Source organism: Hypomesus transpacificus, chromosome 24, assembly GCF_021917145.1.
Source record: "Hypomesus transpacificus isolate Combined female chromosome 24, fHypTra1, whole genome shotgun sequence".
Taxonomy (NCBI): Eukaryota; Metazoa; Chordata; class Actinopteri; order Osmeriformes; family Osmeridae; genus Hypomesus; species Hypomesus transpacificus.
In genome coordinates this window covers 2,501,923-2,518,135 of record NC_061083.1, presented here as the reverse complement: position 1 = coordinate 2,518,135, position 16,213 = coordinate 2,501,923, and the positions used below count along the sequence as shown (strand labels likewise).

The 16,213-nt window shown below is 46.1% G+C and overlaps 1 protein-coding gene across 1 annotated transcript in view; it reads left to right on the top strand.

Moving 5' to 3' along the window:
* Window positions 1-16,213, top strand: part of LOC124486869 (teneurin-2-like) — a 127,365-nt gene that overhangs the window by 47,455 nt on the left and 63,697 nt on the right. Inside the window, 1 exon segment of the mRNA XM_047048748.1 lies at window positions 11,668-11,792. Within this exon segment, the coding sequence (XP_046904704.1) occupies window positions 11,668-11,792 (125 nt within the window).

Here is a 16,213-nt window from a genome sequence, read left to right as displayed (position 1 = left end):
GTCAGTGGGATCGCGTTGGGGGCCCGGGCAACAAACACAGATGGACCGCGGGGAAGGTGCGAAGGGGAAGGGGGCCGGGCTCCCCTAACAGGAGGCAGCCCGAGGGGCGAGAGCTATCCCGAGGAGGAGTGTCACAATAGGGATGCAAAGGAGTGGAGTGGCTGCATCCATCCAGACCTCCACGGCGTAGACTTCCCTACTCCTCCACAAGAGGGCGCTGCTGGACAATCCATGCCCCTGTTTTCCTCCAGAGCACCACCTATCTTTTTCCCCTTCACATACCCAGATTCACATTTAGACAATCAAACTTGCGTGCTCTCCCTCTCAGTGATAAAGTTATGTGGTTACGCTCCAGTTGGAGCACTGAGAACCGCGGTGACGGTAGCTCCAGTGCTGTAAGTATGGAGCTATTGTGCGTGTGTGACAGTAATTACCGTACTAAAGCTGTCTGTGACATCTAAGGAGAATTGCCTTTTTTTTGTTGCTTTTTCTTTGCTGTGTCAATCCATCTTTTCTCTTAACAAGAACAGAATCGGACTCTGATATATTTGAATGAAGGATGGCTCCGACCGACAACCCCCCCCCCCCAAAAAAAGGAACATCTGGAATGATGGCTGTAATTGATCAACGATTACGTGTCTTTTGTGTTTGAGTCCGTAATTGAGTGGCAGCGTCCAGAGTAGTACCTGTCACTTTTTTCTTCAGCTGTCGTTCTTCTGGAAAAGACTGGTCTCGGAAAGAATAGCACGGGTCAGACTATCTCTCGTTGTGTCACATGAAACAAGATTCATCAAATCCCCCCCCATATTCATACTGTGTTCAAGATTACAATACTTTCAACCATCCTTACAGGGCATAAAAAACCCTCAATGCAAACTTAAGCATTGTTAAGCATATAAGGGCTGCGATGTACTGTACGTAAACGTACATGACAATGTTCACTGCAACCCCCCTTAAACCATGTTTCCCCTACCCACCATGACAGGAGCTCGGGGCACAGTGATTGTCTCATGTGCCCCTTCCTCTATATCAGTTATGCTTAACTGAATAATACATAAAATGTCAAATTGTGAAACCTGCACAGTCCTTGTCATTAGCTTTGCACATAATGCTCACTGTACTGTATGTGTCTCATGACAGAGTTCTGCTGGTAAGGATACAGTACTAGAAACTAGCATACGTGAATGCAGTATGACAGTAACTGTAGTCGACATTGTACAATGGATCTCAAATTGACTACAAAGGGATTGCAATAGCAACATTGAGAGAGACACTGCTTCACAATTCGCTCGGCTCTGCATAACCACGTTGTAATTGGGAGTTGTTTAATTATGGGTAATTGCGTCTCTCTGACATTTATTCCCCGAGTAACAAGCTGGGTCATCCCTCTCTCTCTCGCTCTCGCTCACATCTCTCTCTCTCTCTCTCTCTCTCTCTCTCTCTCTCTCTCTCTCTCTCTCTCTCTCATCTCTCTCTCTCATCTCTCTCTCCCTCTCTCTCTCTCTCTCTCTCTCTCTCTCTCTCTCTCTCCCTCATCTCCCTCTCTCCCTCTCCCTCTCTCTCTTCTGACACTACAGCTGTATGCTGCCCGCAGTGTCTGTTGTCATGGCGTTCAGAACCCCTGCCAGATGTCATAGTTAAGTTTGTGAGAGGAGGAGGAGGGGGGGGGGGGGAGGGAGGAATCATGCTAGAGGCTATTTTGTTGTCAGTGATTTAGATGAAACACAGAGATGTTAAAATGTTAGACTTGCCCTCCGATTCTTTTTATATTTTCCCATTTTTGGATCTAGATAGAACATTTACCTTGGGGGTAAACAGCCTTTTGCTGTGTTAGATGCTTAGTCCGGCGAAAAGCTTTATGTGAAATCAGGAGGAACAAGTATTTATCAGAGTTTCTCTGGATACAGTACATTTGTATTTTGGGGTTATGTCTCATAGCTATTTTGTATGGCTTCGGGTGTTGCTCTTACCAATATATTATTATGATTATTTTGTAATGTACTCTTTTACTTCTATCAGTAACTTGGAGTAAATATGAAATTCAGATTCTCATCAGACCTTGAAGTTGCTTTTCCTGTTGCAATACAAAATGATGAGATGTATTTTCTCTTACTTGTACATATCCTATCATTCTTAACTAATTTTAAAACATATTTAATGTCGCTGCATGCTTTTTTTTTTTACATTGCATTTAGTATTTGATTCATCTCTCATTTGGAAAATTAATGTATATAGCCCTCTCTGATATCCATTCTGGATTTTTGGTACTGTATATAAAATATATACATGCAATTCTGTGTCCCATCACATGTAGCATCGTATACTTCCCTACATATATTATTTTGCAGTATTTGCAATGTTGCTACTCTAAATATTTCAATAAAAGAAATACCAATCTTCACATATAGTAAAAAACATTGTTGAAGTAAAACCTATTTCACTTCAGTTTTTAGAATTTACGTAACTTTTTTCACTGTAGACTTGATTGATATCCCTAGTTGAATTTTGCCTATTTAAATCCGGCTTGATAGTATAAATCCATATCCAAATGAACATGTTTTGTCGTGGTTGTGGGTATCAGCCTGTATTTTTATGAAAAAAGCATATGTGTGTAAAATGCATTGCGTTATTGAAGCAGAACAGGAACAGAACCACATTATCATAAGTATGGGGGACACAACAAGTAGCTTATTTATTTTAAATGTTTAGTACAAATATGATACATTTTGGGAAATACATTAAATATACTTATTACTTTTCCAGGTTCTAAATGAATTTATGGTTATGTTAATTATTCAATCAATATGTATATTTTCTGGAAAGAGGAATTGCTGAGCAAAAATTATACTGTAATGTTTTACATTTGGCCTGTAATTCATCAACTAGTTTTATTGGTTTAATTTATGGGTAAGCAATTTACACTACTGGCACTGCAGTAAACATCGTTAATCAAAATACATTATTATAATAAAGCTGTTTTAAAATGTTTAATAAAGAAAATTAAAAAGGTGGTTGCCTCCCTGTGTGTAACTTTTCCATTGTCGTGATAATTAATAATTAATAGCAAAGAAAAAAGCTTTTCTGTGCCAATACAGATGAGGAATGAGAGCTAGGTTGGAGGAAGAGTTCAGTATAAATGTAACAATAGGTAAACTTAACCTCAAGTGATGAACATGGCGTGTTATTACAGGAGTAGCTCAACGCTAAGGCTCCCCACAGCCTCGCACAATGCCACAGAAGACGGCCAATTAAAATCTGGAATGTAAATGACCAGGCTTGTTTGGCTGCTGCTTATTGGACAGTGGGTGGCCTCTGTGATTTCTTGGTGTGGGATGGGTGTGTGTTGGTGTGTGCTTGTTAGGCAAGGTTAGTGTTGGTGTAGGCTAGGATAACATATTTTCTGTTTTCCAGAATGCCTTCCTCTGCTGTGATGGTCTCGAACAAGAAAAATGAAGAATTAGCTAGTGTGTGTGTGTGTGTGGGGCATGCTGTGTGCGCATTCCTTACTTATCTGTTCAATGGGTCATCCAGTTGACCTAATGAAACTCTCCCATTAATGACTGGATGGTGTTGACGTCACCAAGTTAGGCCTCTCTCCCTCTTCTATCTCTGTTCCCCCCTCCGTTTTTTTCTCCCTTTGCCTCTCTTTCTGTCTCCCCTTTCCTCTCCATCCCTCTCCTTTGCTCTCCCCAGCCCACTCTCTCTCTGTATCTCTCTCTGTATCTCTCTCTCTCTGTATCTCTCTCTGTATCTCTCTCTCTCTCTGTATCTCTCTCTCTCTCTGTAACTCTCTCTCTCTGTAACTCTCTCTCTCTCTCTCTCTCACTTTCTCTCCACCCCCCCACGGCCTGCTGTCCACATCAGGGATGAGGAATCACACATTCCCTGGCTTGAGTGCCATTTGCTAATGAAGGCCAAAGTGTCAGATGATAAATATAACGGAAGAAAAATGACACATGTAAGTGATCTCATTTAAGAGCATTACATTTGAATTTATTGGGGTACTTAGAGGGGACGGAGGGGCCATGGCTCTCAGGCGCCGGAGCGGGGCGTAGACCTTTACTGAGTTATGGTGAGAGGGAGCTAAGATGGTATGTTATTATCATGCTAGAGGCTGTGTGTGTGTGTGTGTGTGTATGTGTATGTATGTGTGTGTGTGTGTTGGGGGGGCACACATACTTGGGCTCTACCCCCAGCCCCCACCCCACCCACACACACTGTACACACACAATAGTTTAGTAGTCATCTCAGCCCAGCAGAATAGTACCCTCTCTCAGCCCTCCTATATTTCGTGTGAAGTCGATTGCAATGTGGGGAGAGAGAACAAAATCAAACATATCACCAAGCAGTAATGTGACCTCGACGCAAAGCAGGATCAACAAGTCGTAGGTGACCTGTAATTGTATTCAAACCAGTAAAGCTGACTAAAGCTCCCGAGCAACAAAATGAGCATTGAAACTCTGGGCTTGTTTTCGGCGTTGTTTGTTTGAACCAGGGAAGACTGAACCATATCCATACGAAGTCGCAAACAAATATGGAGTGCATGTCTGAGATGATGTGTTGACTTGATTCAATACGTACAAAGTGTGTTTGTGTGAGTGCCTGTGCACACACACACCAACAACTACTGAACAACTGTCTCGTTTCAAGCATTCACACTAAATCTGTGTTGTGTTGTGTTGCCATAACTACACCCTTTCTGTGCAGTCAACTGTTCACTAGATCCCAGCAACATCTTTAAACACTGTTGATGTCAGACACGCCGAATGAAAGACCTGAGATAGCTCCAACCGGTTGACACAATCTAGATGGCAGAGCAGGAACGCTATATTCAATCCATTCCTTGGCCTCAATGCGTTTGGTAAATACGGTGGCTGGTTTTTTTTGTAAGAAGGATGTTGACAGAAAATCAAAAGCAATGCAGTGGCGGCTTCCCATAATGGAGACTTAGCTGTACTTTACACTCCTCTAACAAAGATCTACGTTTTGAAAACAATCAATCCCTTCGTGAGAGCTTGTTATTTTCTCCCATAATAAGTGGAACAGCTTTTCATCATTCCTCCGCCGTGGTGATTGTGTTTGCACAGGAAGCTCCCCATAATATGCGACGCACAGGCTCTGAAAAGAAAAGAAATAGGCTAGTCTATAGCAGGAGGGTTTTTTTTTTGTAATATATTTTTGAGCATCCCACTCTTCGTTTTTTCTTATTCATATCCTTTTTCCGAGTTTGTGTTGTAAGTTGTCAGATGTTATTGTAAACTGGAAATATCTTCATGGTGTTTCGACGGCTCGGCATGAAGGTGGCACAGCATGGCTTCTGGAGCCGCTGGGCGGCGGATTTTTCCCTCCCTTTAATTTCGAAGCAAAGGAGCTTGCGCGAGATTTGCCAAAGAGTATTTGTGCAATTAGGCACGGATGGAGAGTCTCAGGAAGATTCCGCGCGTAACTTTTTATGGGCCGCCGCCGCCGCCGCAATCCTGCATTGCTCGCCTTCACTTTCTCTGCCCCCCACCCCCCCCCGCCCTCCCCTCGCTAACACACGCATGTTTGTCTGGGAGAAGTTCCTACGGAGTAGCGTAGAGATGCCGTGGCTGTGGATCCGTGGACTAACCCTTGTTAGCTGATCTGCGTTGCTCTCCTGCATCTGCACCTCCCTACATCCCTTCATCTGGAAACATCTGGAGACGCCATCACGATCAGGCCAGGACTTGATTAGGGTACCCGCAGAGAGAGGGTTTCGGTCTCGCCTCAGAGAGAGCAGTGGTGGGCAGGGGCGAATGGTGGTTCCTGTTAAGCTCCCCTAACAGGTTTATTTCGGGGGAGGCCCCATGCTTTTTTGTGAAGCTTTAATTTGTCTTTTTGTTTTGTATGGCTCAGCTGTTATTGGGTCTGTTGTGCATATTCCAGTCACAAATGACCGTTTAACCGTCTTTTCAGCACCCTGACGCCTTGCCTGTTATTATCACTATTGTCTCTCCTCCCACTGTACACATGTGTGAGGCAGGGCACTGGGATGTGGGGTGTATTTACCAGGCTTCTTAGGGGCAAACAGGGCCATATTTACGCCCCAGTCTCAGCACTTTCCTTCCAGAAGTTTGACATGCATTTGTGTTGCCATGGTAAGCCCCCCTCAAAGTATATATATTTTTCTTTTGGCTTGATTTTTCTTCTTCTTCTTCTTTTTTTTTGGTTTTATCTCAGTGGTGTAGAGTCTGTTGCCCCGAGGGCCAGATTTAAATGTGTGTGGGTCTTCAAGGATTTTTCAGCAGAAAAGCTGTTTGGATCGAAGCCTTTTTGCCATACATGTGCGACCGAATTGTGTCATTTCAGGTTTTCTAGTCTTCGCCGTAACGAAAGGAAAGTCCAAAGGAGAAGCAAAAAACACAAGACAAAAGCTGATGAAAATGGACCAGATTGGATTATGTCAGACTTGGCATGTTCCCCCGTTATGAAGGACATCTTGGTTCCGTCTTATCACTCTCTGCCTTACAGCTAAAAGACTCAAAAAGGAAAAATCACAGCTCAGTTTCCCTGAAAGACAACAGCTAGATTGTTACCGTAAATAGTTAGTTGAAATGGTCGTGGGCTCCACACAGATGAGAGCCTCAACCAGGAAGTGAGTCGATATTCTGAGAGACATAAATGACCCCAGCAGCAACACGGGGAGTGATGAGGAATAAAAGATCCACTTCCTGTCTCAGACAGCTGAACTAACGTTTTAGCTAGCAGAACAATGCATTGTGCAGCAATGTTCATTCATTGCTTCCCTCTACAGACTACAATGGCTGATAATTTAATTATTGTACATTTTGTATTTTGTTTTGTGCATTTTCAGTATTTAACTGTGTGAATTTAATTGCAATATTATACTCTGTTTAGATCTAACCATATTTTTTTACATGTTTCTATTATATTCAATAAGCATACCATAGCTTCCTGTCACTCCAATGAAAACATGTAATCATGACTTTTGACCCCTACACTTCAGAAGTACTTTGCAAATAATATGGCTGAAAACACACATAAGCTTTAAGGGGAACAATCAAGGTCCACACATTAGGAATTCCACATCAAGAGGTGGTGTCAATTCACAGGGAGCTGTAAAAACTCCATATCTCTGTATCAAACTTTTTGAGAATCCTACTGTTTTGACCCTCTGGGATTTCAAGAAACATGCCTCTGGTCAATCGACCGTGGTCCGTTCTGAGTTGTAATGGAAACCCTTCTGACCATTTTATCATCATTATAAGAAGCTTGAGATCGTATTGATTGAAACCTACAATTCTGTGGAAGTCAAAACAAAATGGATTGAATGTACAGTGTGCTAGGTCCGTGTAGTATTGACTAAACATGCCCTCACTCCCCCCTTTGTTTTCTTTCGTATCGTAGTGACCCCCCTTCACCATGCTATGACATCTCCCAAAGTACTTGTTTAACACCTCTTACTGGACCAAGGTGTGATGTCAGCGAACAAGCAATAAGACAGAAATAAATAGGGAGGAAAAAAAAAGTGGAAAAGACAAATGGTGGAAGGGAGTTTGTTCATTTCCCACAATGCATCTCAGGAGGGTAAATGTTGGAAAATCAAGACCCGATCAATAAAGCTTTCCAGCCATTTAACGTATATGAGTCCGACATGACATCAGTTTGAGCTGCATGCATCACTATAATAACAAGAGGTGAACACCAGACAATGTTTTGCGGCCAAAGCTTGACAGCATTGCCAGTGAATTCAGAGCAGAGTTCAGAGCAAAAACACTTTGATTTGCCCCTTTTAAACTCTCACAAGAAAGAAATCAGCACACTTAATCCCAGCTCCCATGTGATCATTCCAGCCCTAGGATATGCGCTGAGGCGTCCATCATCTTTGGGTCATCCAGTCGGGGGCCAACATTACTAATACGATCACCGCCCGTGATCTGAACCCTGGCCCCCTCACCGAAATAAACACGGTAAAGCTAGCGAATGAGAGGCAGGCGTGAGTCACTTAGTGAGGTGCATCTCTTTGGAGTTAGAGAGCATGGATCTCAGCTGGCCTAGCCTGAGGTGGTGTTAGGAGGAGGGGGGGGGGTCTGATGATCACACTGTAACCCGTACTCTGCTCATTAAACAACAGGTCACGGCTCTCACTTCAGACGGTGTACGCTCTTCCAGTAAAGTATGTGGCCCCCGACGAAGGTGGGTAAACATAGCTAGGGGTAGGTGCACTTGTGGAAAGATGGAGGGTTAGGGTTAAACGTGGTTCGCGAGAGCGGTATATTTGTAAAAAGCAATGCGTGTGGGTGTGTGGTAGAGCCGCGTTCGAACGATCCCAGTTTGACCCCTTCGGTGGAGAGTTCCTGGCCTGTAGGGGAAACAAGCGGACGTCTTGACATGTAGTCCTCAGGTATGTCTACTGCTTTTCAAGACCCAAAGATGAACTTTGGTTCGAGGGCCGAACCTAGCTTATTTTCTGTTCTAGATAAGTGTATTGCAATCATTTGTCAAGTTTGATTGGTTAACCCGTCACTCTCCGAAGAGGCTCCTGTAATTTAGCAGCTGTTCGAAGTGGAGTCAGTTGGAGGTTTGTCTCAATGTTTAAAAGTCAACTTAAGGAATGAGGCCGTTAGACCCGAAGTTATGTCCTCCAGGGGAACTTCACAAAGATCCCTTGTAGATTTATTGGCACTTACCTAGGAGCCAGAGTCGATATTCATAAACAGGACTTCAAACAAACCCTCCCCATCCACCATACAAGCTTGTAAATAAATACAGATATGCCTCTTTTATAGACAGCAGCAATCTAAAATATTACCACCAGCAGAATTTTACCACACACATTAATATTTTATGGCACATTGTATTTTACCACGTTGAATCTTAGTTTCACGACTGGCCCCATGGCTTTTAGTCTATGTTGGAGTTAGATTTGTTATCGGCAGGAAGTGCTTAGACTGTCTGAGGGGTGTTTGGTCTCCATAGCAACTTAAGTCTCATAGATGATGTGTATTGACAAAATCATTAGTGTGGGGCAAAGAGGATGACCTACTCAGAACTTGGTTCTCCATATTCCTCTTGTCATTGAAGAACTTTGTAAAGTAAGCTACTTTGCAAGTTGCATTGTACAAGCTTGCGATTTCTCATTTGGGAAACATATATACTTTCACATTGAACTGAAGTTACATTTCTTAGTTATGTGGTCATAAACAGGAACATCAATCTCTCTATTAATGACATGCTTGTTTGTTATGGAAATGAGCTATTAAATCAGTTTGAAAGTTTAGTTTCCATTCTGAACCAATGAAATCCAAACTGTAATGTTTCTTGACCAAATGATGACCGAAATAAAAGGAAACATCTGCGTTTGAGTCTGTTTAGGAGTCAAACCATTCCAGTGAGTGAGTGACACTCTTATGGTCAGCCATTCTGTCTGTCTCTAACCATGACCCTTCATTAGAGTTAATATCACAGCCAGTATTGACTGCTTTACAGTTGTCAACATGTTCAGCAAGAAAATTCCAGGTCAATAATTCAGATCTTTTATTTGTTTGTGTCAGTGTTTTAGTATTCCCCCATCAACAATGCCTGTTAGGGCTGCCATCCCCCCCCCCCCCCCCCCAGATGGTAGGCCGTCTTCTCCTGTTCATTTTTGCTGATTGCGGCTCGTTGTTAAAAAATGGGTTCGTAATACAATCAGCATCGAGACAGGCTTGCTCTGACTTCTGGCGCTCTGTCCAGATGTGTAATGTAATGCGATTGGGGTGTGCCGTCTCACTGTCCTTAGACTATTCCTGTCTGTCGATCATTTCCCCACTTTTCTGGTTCGCTCACCGGCTCTGTCTTTTCCCCCCCTTAGTCTCCCTCTCCCTCTACCCCTTTCTCTTCCCCCCCCTCTCTCTCTCCATCTCCCTTTTTCTCATCCAGCCCCCCCCCCCCCCCCCCCCCACCCCCTCCCTGCGCTGTGCCTATCTGACACCCTCATTGGGAGGCGTCTGTCTCATCCAGGTGAGTTTGGGGATGATCTATAGGCCCTCTGCTCTTGTCAAGGAGCTCCGGGCCTTTCCGGGCCTCTCTAGGGCTCTGGTTCACACGCCAAATTGATGTCTCTGAGTTGAAATGACACTTTCAGCAGGATTTGCCATTTTCAACCTCTTCAAAACCCCTACTGCTGAGGGATTGGGTTTGAAACGTACTGCTGCTTCAAAAGCCAATGAACAGGGCATGCTTGAATGAGACCGAGATATGTTTCCTATAAGGGAAAAATAAAGGAAGGAAAAAAGAAAGAGTACTCTGAAATGCTGGCAATGTAAAACGGTATATGCTTTGAACAAAGACCACCAGGCATGTGATGTAGGTACTGCCTGGGGAAAGACTACAACCCTGTTGAAGAGATATGAAATTCTAAAGAAAATCAATAAACGCATGAATTTTGTTTGTCTGCTGTTTGCTTCATTTTGTGAAAACATCTCGGAAAAAAACCTAAATGGCCACAAGCCATTCGATGGCACACAGGAGTTGAACATTTGTTGTTCTACATTGCAGTACACACTTACAGTGAAGTACTACAATTATAATGTGTTATGTCTAAAGTGTATATTTAGCACAAATTATATTTAAGTCAAACGTACTTTCTTCAGTTCAGTAACTGTCAAGTTTTACCCCGGCCTATTTTTGTACTCTATCAAGGACTTGTGAGGATATAATTTGACACTAAACTTTAAAGGGAGTGTGTGGTGTGTGGGGGGGGGGGGGAGGTGGGGGGGTGGGAAGCGAGAATACGGGGGTGTCACCAAAGTAACGATCGCCGGCATACATTTTTTTTTTTTTGTCTCCCGTGTCTTTCAGAGGGCCGCACGTTTCTCCTGGGGGGCTTAGTGGCTGGCATAATGGGTGAGGCTGAGGGTGTGAAAGAAGCACCTTTAGTCTCCTCATTCAGCCCCCCCCCCCCCAGCCCTATTCTTTGCAGCATACACTCTTGTGAGTTGTGAAGGCCCTCTTTCTCAGTCCCAGTGAGCTGGGAGCCTTGTAAAAGGCTCTAATTGATAGGGAGGTGTTGGGGTCTTTCTGCATGGGCCAAGGGGGGGCCGGGGGGGGGGGGGGGGGGGGGAGAGAGACAGAGAGGGAGAGAGTGTGAGGATTACTCCTGAGGAGGGAGGTGTGGGGGGTTAGAACGGTTCTCTGTCCCGTTCGTAATGACTCATTAATTTCCCTGCGGTTTTTGTGGCAGTTGCCTCATTACAAGTCCAAAGAGAGAGAGGGAACAAAGCACACTGTAGGTAGGAGGTGAGCTTAAATAGTTTGGGCTCAACACTTCCCAACAAAGGGGGGACAAAACACTGAATGGGGACTTGGAACAGATGCAATAAAAGTGGCAGATGCAAATTGCGGAGAGTCTTCCTTCGAGCACTTGTGTGTGTGTGTGTGTGTGTGTGTCAGACTGCAGATTCTAATTAGCCAGTTAGGTGGTTTCATTTCTGATGCACCATGCCTTATGCTATATTTCTCAGACTGGGTTTATATTTGCATAGCAGCAGAAATGCATATGGTCCATGCCCGCTGTATCCCGTCAGCTTCCACCCACATACCAGCCTGCCACACTGCAAAGTAAAAAAAAATATTGTACAGAGAATAGGTATTATCACTCATTATAGCTCACACCCTCGTCTCTCTCTCATGTTCTGTCTACAGGGTGAATGACTATGGACAGATTGGCAGTGTCTTCCCTGAAAACGCGCCTGTGCCCCGCATGGTCGAGGGTCTGGAAAACGTGTTAGATATCACCTGTGGGGCCAACCATAACCTAGCACTGACAGGTAAGGCTATCAGACGTGATTAGTAACTTTACATCAGCCCGATCTGAGTCGATTCAGACGCGAGAGACTGCAAAAGACTTTACAGAATTCAAGAATTCAGACTGAAAAAGACTCGTGAAAAGCGTGTTTACAGTTGCACAGCAGTAGCCTTGAGCCACTCGAGGCTTCCTCGAATCATGAAACTTTCGCACAAATGCGGTCGACCTCTGACCATTTCCTGTTTGCATCTGTCTGATTTCTTCACTCTCTGAAGTAAATATTAAAATAGTTGCTTACTCTCACCCATGACCCTGAAACCTGATAAGTATTTATGGGTCTGCGTTTCACAAATCACACAGCATTGCATATCAACCGTCTCTCAAAGTTCACCTGTTTTACTCAATTTCACAAAAGTATTAGTGCCCCCAAGCTCATCCAATAGAAAGAGGAAGATGAGTGAGGAAGGGTGAGAGACACAGAGAGAGAGACGGAGAGAGAGAATGGCCCTGGCATCTGATCCATAACAGTCATTGCCTGTTACATAGATTTCAGAATTCATTCAGGCTATGAAGATAATCGAGGCGGTCGACAGCCTTCCCCTGCAGCCCAATGGATTTATGATAGCACTGTCAGGAAAATGAGGCAAAATGACACAGTAGCTGACTTTAGCTGCAAATAATGTGATAGGCCGTACAGTGGTAGAGCAGCAGCTGCTGTCATCGCAGGTAATAGGCTATAAAGAAGCCTGATAGCAATACCTGTCACTTCTTAATGGCTGACTTCACTGAAGAGCTTTTGTGGCCTTTAACATGGAGATAATAGAAGATACAACACATTTTACAGCTTTTGCGTTGCATCCATAATTTATCTCCAGAGTCACCCCCCCCCCCCCCCCCCCCCCCCCACACACACACCGCCCTCCCCCTCCGTTACATGCAGCACAACAAGGAAAACATGCTGGGGGAGAGCAGAGCCCTGAGTGTGCGGTTGTAGGAGGGTGAGGGGGGGGGGCTTTTGGTCACCTCAGGTCCGGAACACGGTGGGACCAATCCCCCCGCGGCCATCTCAAAAGGAAGCCTTCACTGGCTGCGGCAACGCGCACGTTTTCCAGTCACATCGTGTCTCACTGGAACCTGTGACACAGCATGAAACGTGTACGGATTTGACATGCTTCTTTTTCGGCAGCTGACGGGATCCTATTCCAGTGGGGATGTGGACGGGCTTGTGGGAATCTCAGGAGGAACATCCTGTCTCCGGAGGAAGTGATGTCACCGGGATCCGCCGTGAAGGCCATGGCAGGGGGATGCTGGCACAGTGTACTACTAACAGGTAGGGCCAAGATGCTGTCTGCTATCTCTGCGTAGTAGACAGCTCAACAGTCTATCCTTGGAAGTACATCAGTGAACAACAGTCTCACAAGGTGGTGAACATAGTGGAGCTTGAGGTCCATTATTTATCTGGGCATTGACCTTCAGTATTCGGTCCCAAGTGTGGCGGACTGTAGTGAAGGGTATCCAGGCTGCAGAACATACTGGAAATCCAGTATGTACAGTTTGTGTGTACAATGGGGACGAAATGTTCAAGAACATGTTTTTATACAGTTATACAGTAGAAGGCCTTGAAGCTTGTTTTTCTGCTAGCATTTACACACAGGACATGCAGATGCTTGAGCTTACGATGACATGCCTGTGTGTGTGTGTGGCAAGCTCGCAGCTGCACGCCTGCCTGTGTGGGCATGTGCGCGCGCGTGTGTGTGCGCGCGCCTTTAGCCAGGCCAGCTATACATCACCATCATTCATTAAGAGATCTCCCAGCCCTGGCGCCGCTACACAAACACAGGGGTTGAGGTTCACGGCCGTTCCTTCACCTCGCCGTGGAGGAACTTCAAAGTCACTTCTCACGCGGCTGATGAATGCTCCCCCGTCCGCCGGCCTGATGTATGGGCCCCAGTCGCAGCCTCGACAGTGGATAGGGCTGCGACTGTGGCCCCGTCATGGAGTCTGACTGGGAGGGAAGGCCATTTGTTAGCTTTTAGCCGTATCTGGGAGACCTGGGCCTAATTCAGCACAGGAGACATCAATCCTTTTAATACAACACTTTGTAGCGTCGTCCTCCCGCGTTGCTAATGCTATCTATTATTAACCCTATTAAAAGTGTAATACAATTTAAGTAGAGTGCTAAAAGTGGATCATTTGTTGCGGCATTCCATTAGAATTAATTCTCCATTTATGATCTCAATGATTAAACCATAGCAGTCAGAAGACAAAATGAGGTTCTTAAACGGCCTTAAAATGGCAATGCATGCAACAGACATTGCTACACTCGCTCAGACTTTCCAGTGTCCGCGCACATGCGCGTACACACACACACACACACACACAAGTGCGGGCGCACACACACCTGCTGTGCCTCTCTGACTAGCTACCGTCCTGGGTTTGATCCTTGGCATAGCTAGTCATGTGGGAGCAGAAATATCCAGCTCCAATCAGCCCTTAATGAATAGCCTGATGAGTGTCAGGCAGCATAGAATTAACAGACAGATCGGAGAGATGAGAAAGTGAGGCGGGGGGGGGGGGGGGGGGGGGGGGGGCGGGGGCGGACACACTGACAGAAGGTCAGTAGAGCAGGACTTGTGTAGAAATGAAATCTCTACACTTAAACATGAAAAAAAAATAGGAAAAAGGGTCTAATTCTGCCAGGCCAGAGTGATGGAATCACCTTTACTTGTTGGGAAGAAGCCCAGTTATTAGGGTGAGACTGCAGTGGATAATTGAGGGGCCGGCTACAGTATCACCAAGAGGGACATGACGAGGACAAGGAGAGAGAGAGAGAGAGAGAGAGAGAGAGAGGGAGGGAGTGGGAGTGGGAGTGGGAGAGGAGAGGGAGAGGGAGAGGGAGAGGGAGAGGGAGAGGGAGAGGGAGAGGGAGATACGGAGAGGGGGAGGGGGGGGGGAGGGGGAGGGGGAGGGGGAGGGGGAGGGGGAGGGGAAGGAGAGAGGCATAGAAGAGAGCACAGGTGAGATATGAGTGTGTGGGTGTGTGCTCGCGTGCGTGTGTGTGGGGGGGGGTGTGGGCGGCAAGAGAGAGGAGTGTGTGAGAGACAGCTCGCCCAGGCCGGAGCATATTGAGGGCAGCAGGTGGAAGAGTGGCACAGTTAATTAAAACGCCTGCCTTAATGTCTCAGCCCGTCACTCCGGGGAGAGGAGAGCTGAGGCAGGGCCAGACCTGCCAGACAGCCAGCCATCCAGCCAGCCAAATAGCCAGCCAGCCAAACAGCCACCAGACAACCCGCCAGGCCACATGTCAGACAAACTCCCAACACCGTGCCCTTCACCCAGGGCTTACCCTCACCCCCCCCCCCCCCCGACCCTCTCTCCCACCCACTACCCAACCCCTTTTGTGTCGACACCCCTGTGCCCCCTGCAGCCACCCTCGTATAATCTGATTCAGACATCCTCAAATTGAGGCGGGCTCCACGACCCCCCCCCCCCCCCCCCCCCCCCCCGCCGAAAGCGCCCGTCTGATGTCGCTTCCCCGGCTCGGCAGCATCTGTAGCGAGCCTGTAGACTTCCAGCCTCTCAGCCTAATCTGTCTGCTCTCAATAATTCATAGAGTGTGCTGCGCGCGGGGCTGCGCCGGCGCCCGACTACACTGTGCACGTCTAGAGTAATGGGGATGTTGTGATGTTTCTATCATGGCCTGTCTGAAGAGCAGAGCGGATCACGGCTCTCGATCTGATAAACATCCTGCTCCGTGCCAGGCCTGCCCGGGCTTTCATCAGTCGTTTGGTCGGACATTCATTCAGCCAGGCCTGCCTATGGTACAGCACAGAACAGCACAGAGCCCCAATTTGTGGACTAGCCTTGGATGGGCTAAGTCTGCATGATGCTAGGGTATCTCCTATTGATTTGTCAGAGCTGAGTGCATGTCGGTTATGTAGAAACGAGGCTCGACGCGGAGACACGATGTTCCACGTCACCTCTGAACTAACTCGAAATCTGAGGAGGGAGAGAGAAAGAAAGTGATTGAACGGGTCCTGGAGAGTTCAAAAGAAAGGGAAGACTAGCAGTACGCGACAAAAAAACCTGGAATGGAAGGTGAAATTAATTGGGAGAGAGAGACAGAGAAAGAGAGGGAAGGTAAGAGAGAGAGAGAGCGTTGATTCGGTTTCAGGTCGAGAAAGCGGGGCGAAGTTGTTTGGCTAATGTTTTATCAGGGCACGCTGTTTCACCCTGGATTGCTTTGTCAATAACCTGGGCCTTGGCGCGGCGAGCCGGAATCTCAGATTGTCACACTGAGTGACAGGCAGGAGATGGCAGATAATTCAAAGAAATTGGAAGTGTGAAATCTTTAAGGGCCACTTCTGAACACGGCAAATGCCAGGGTATCTTTCCATCAGCGCCTGCTCTCACAAGCCCGCAGCATTGTTAATGGTGGCCTGT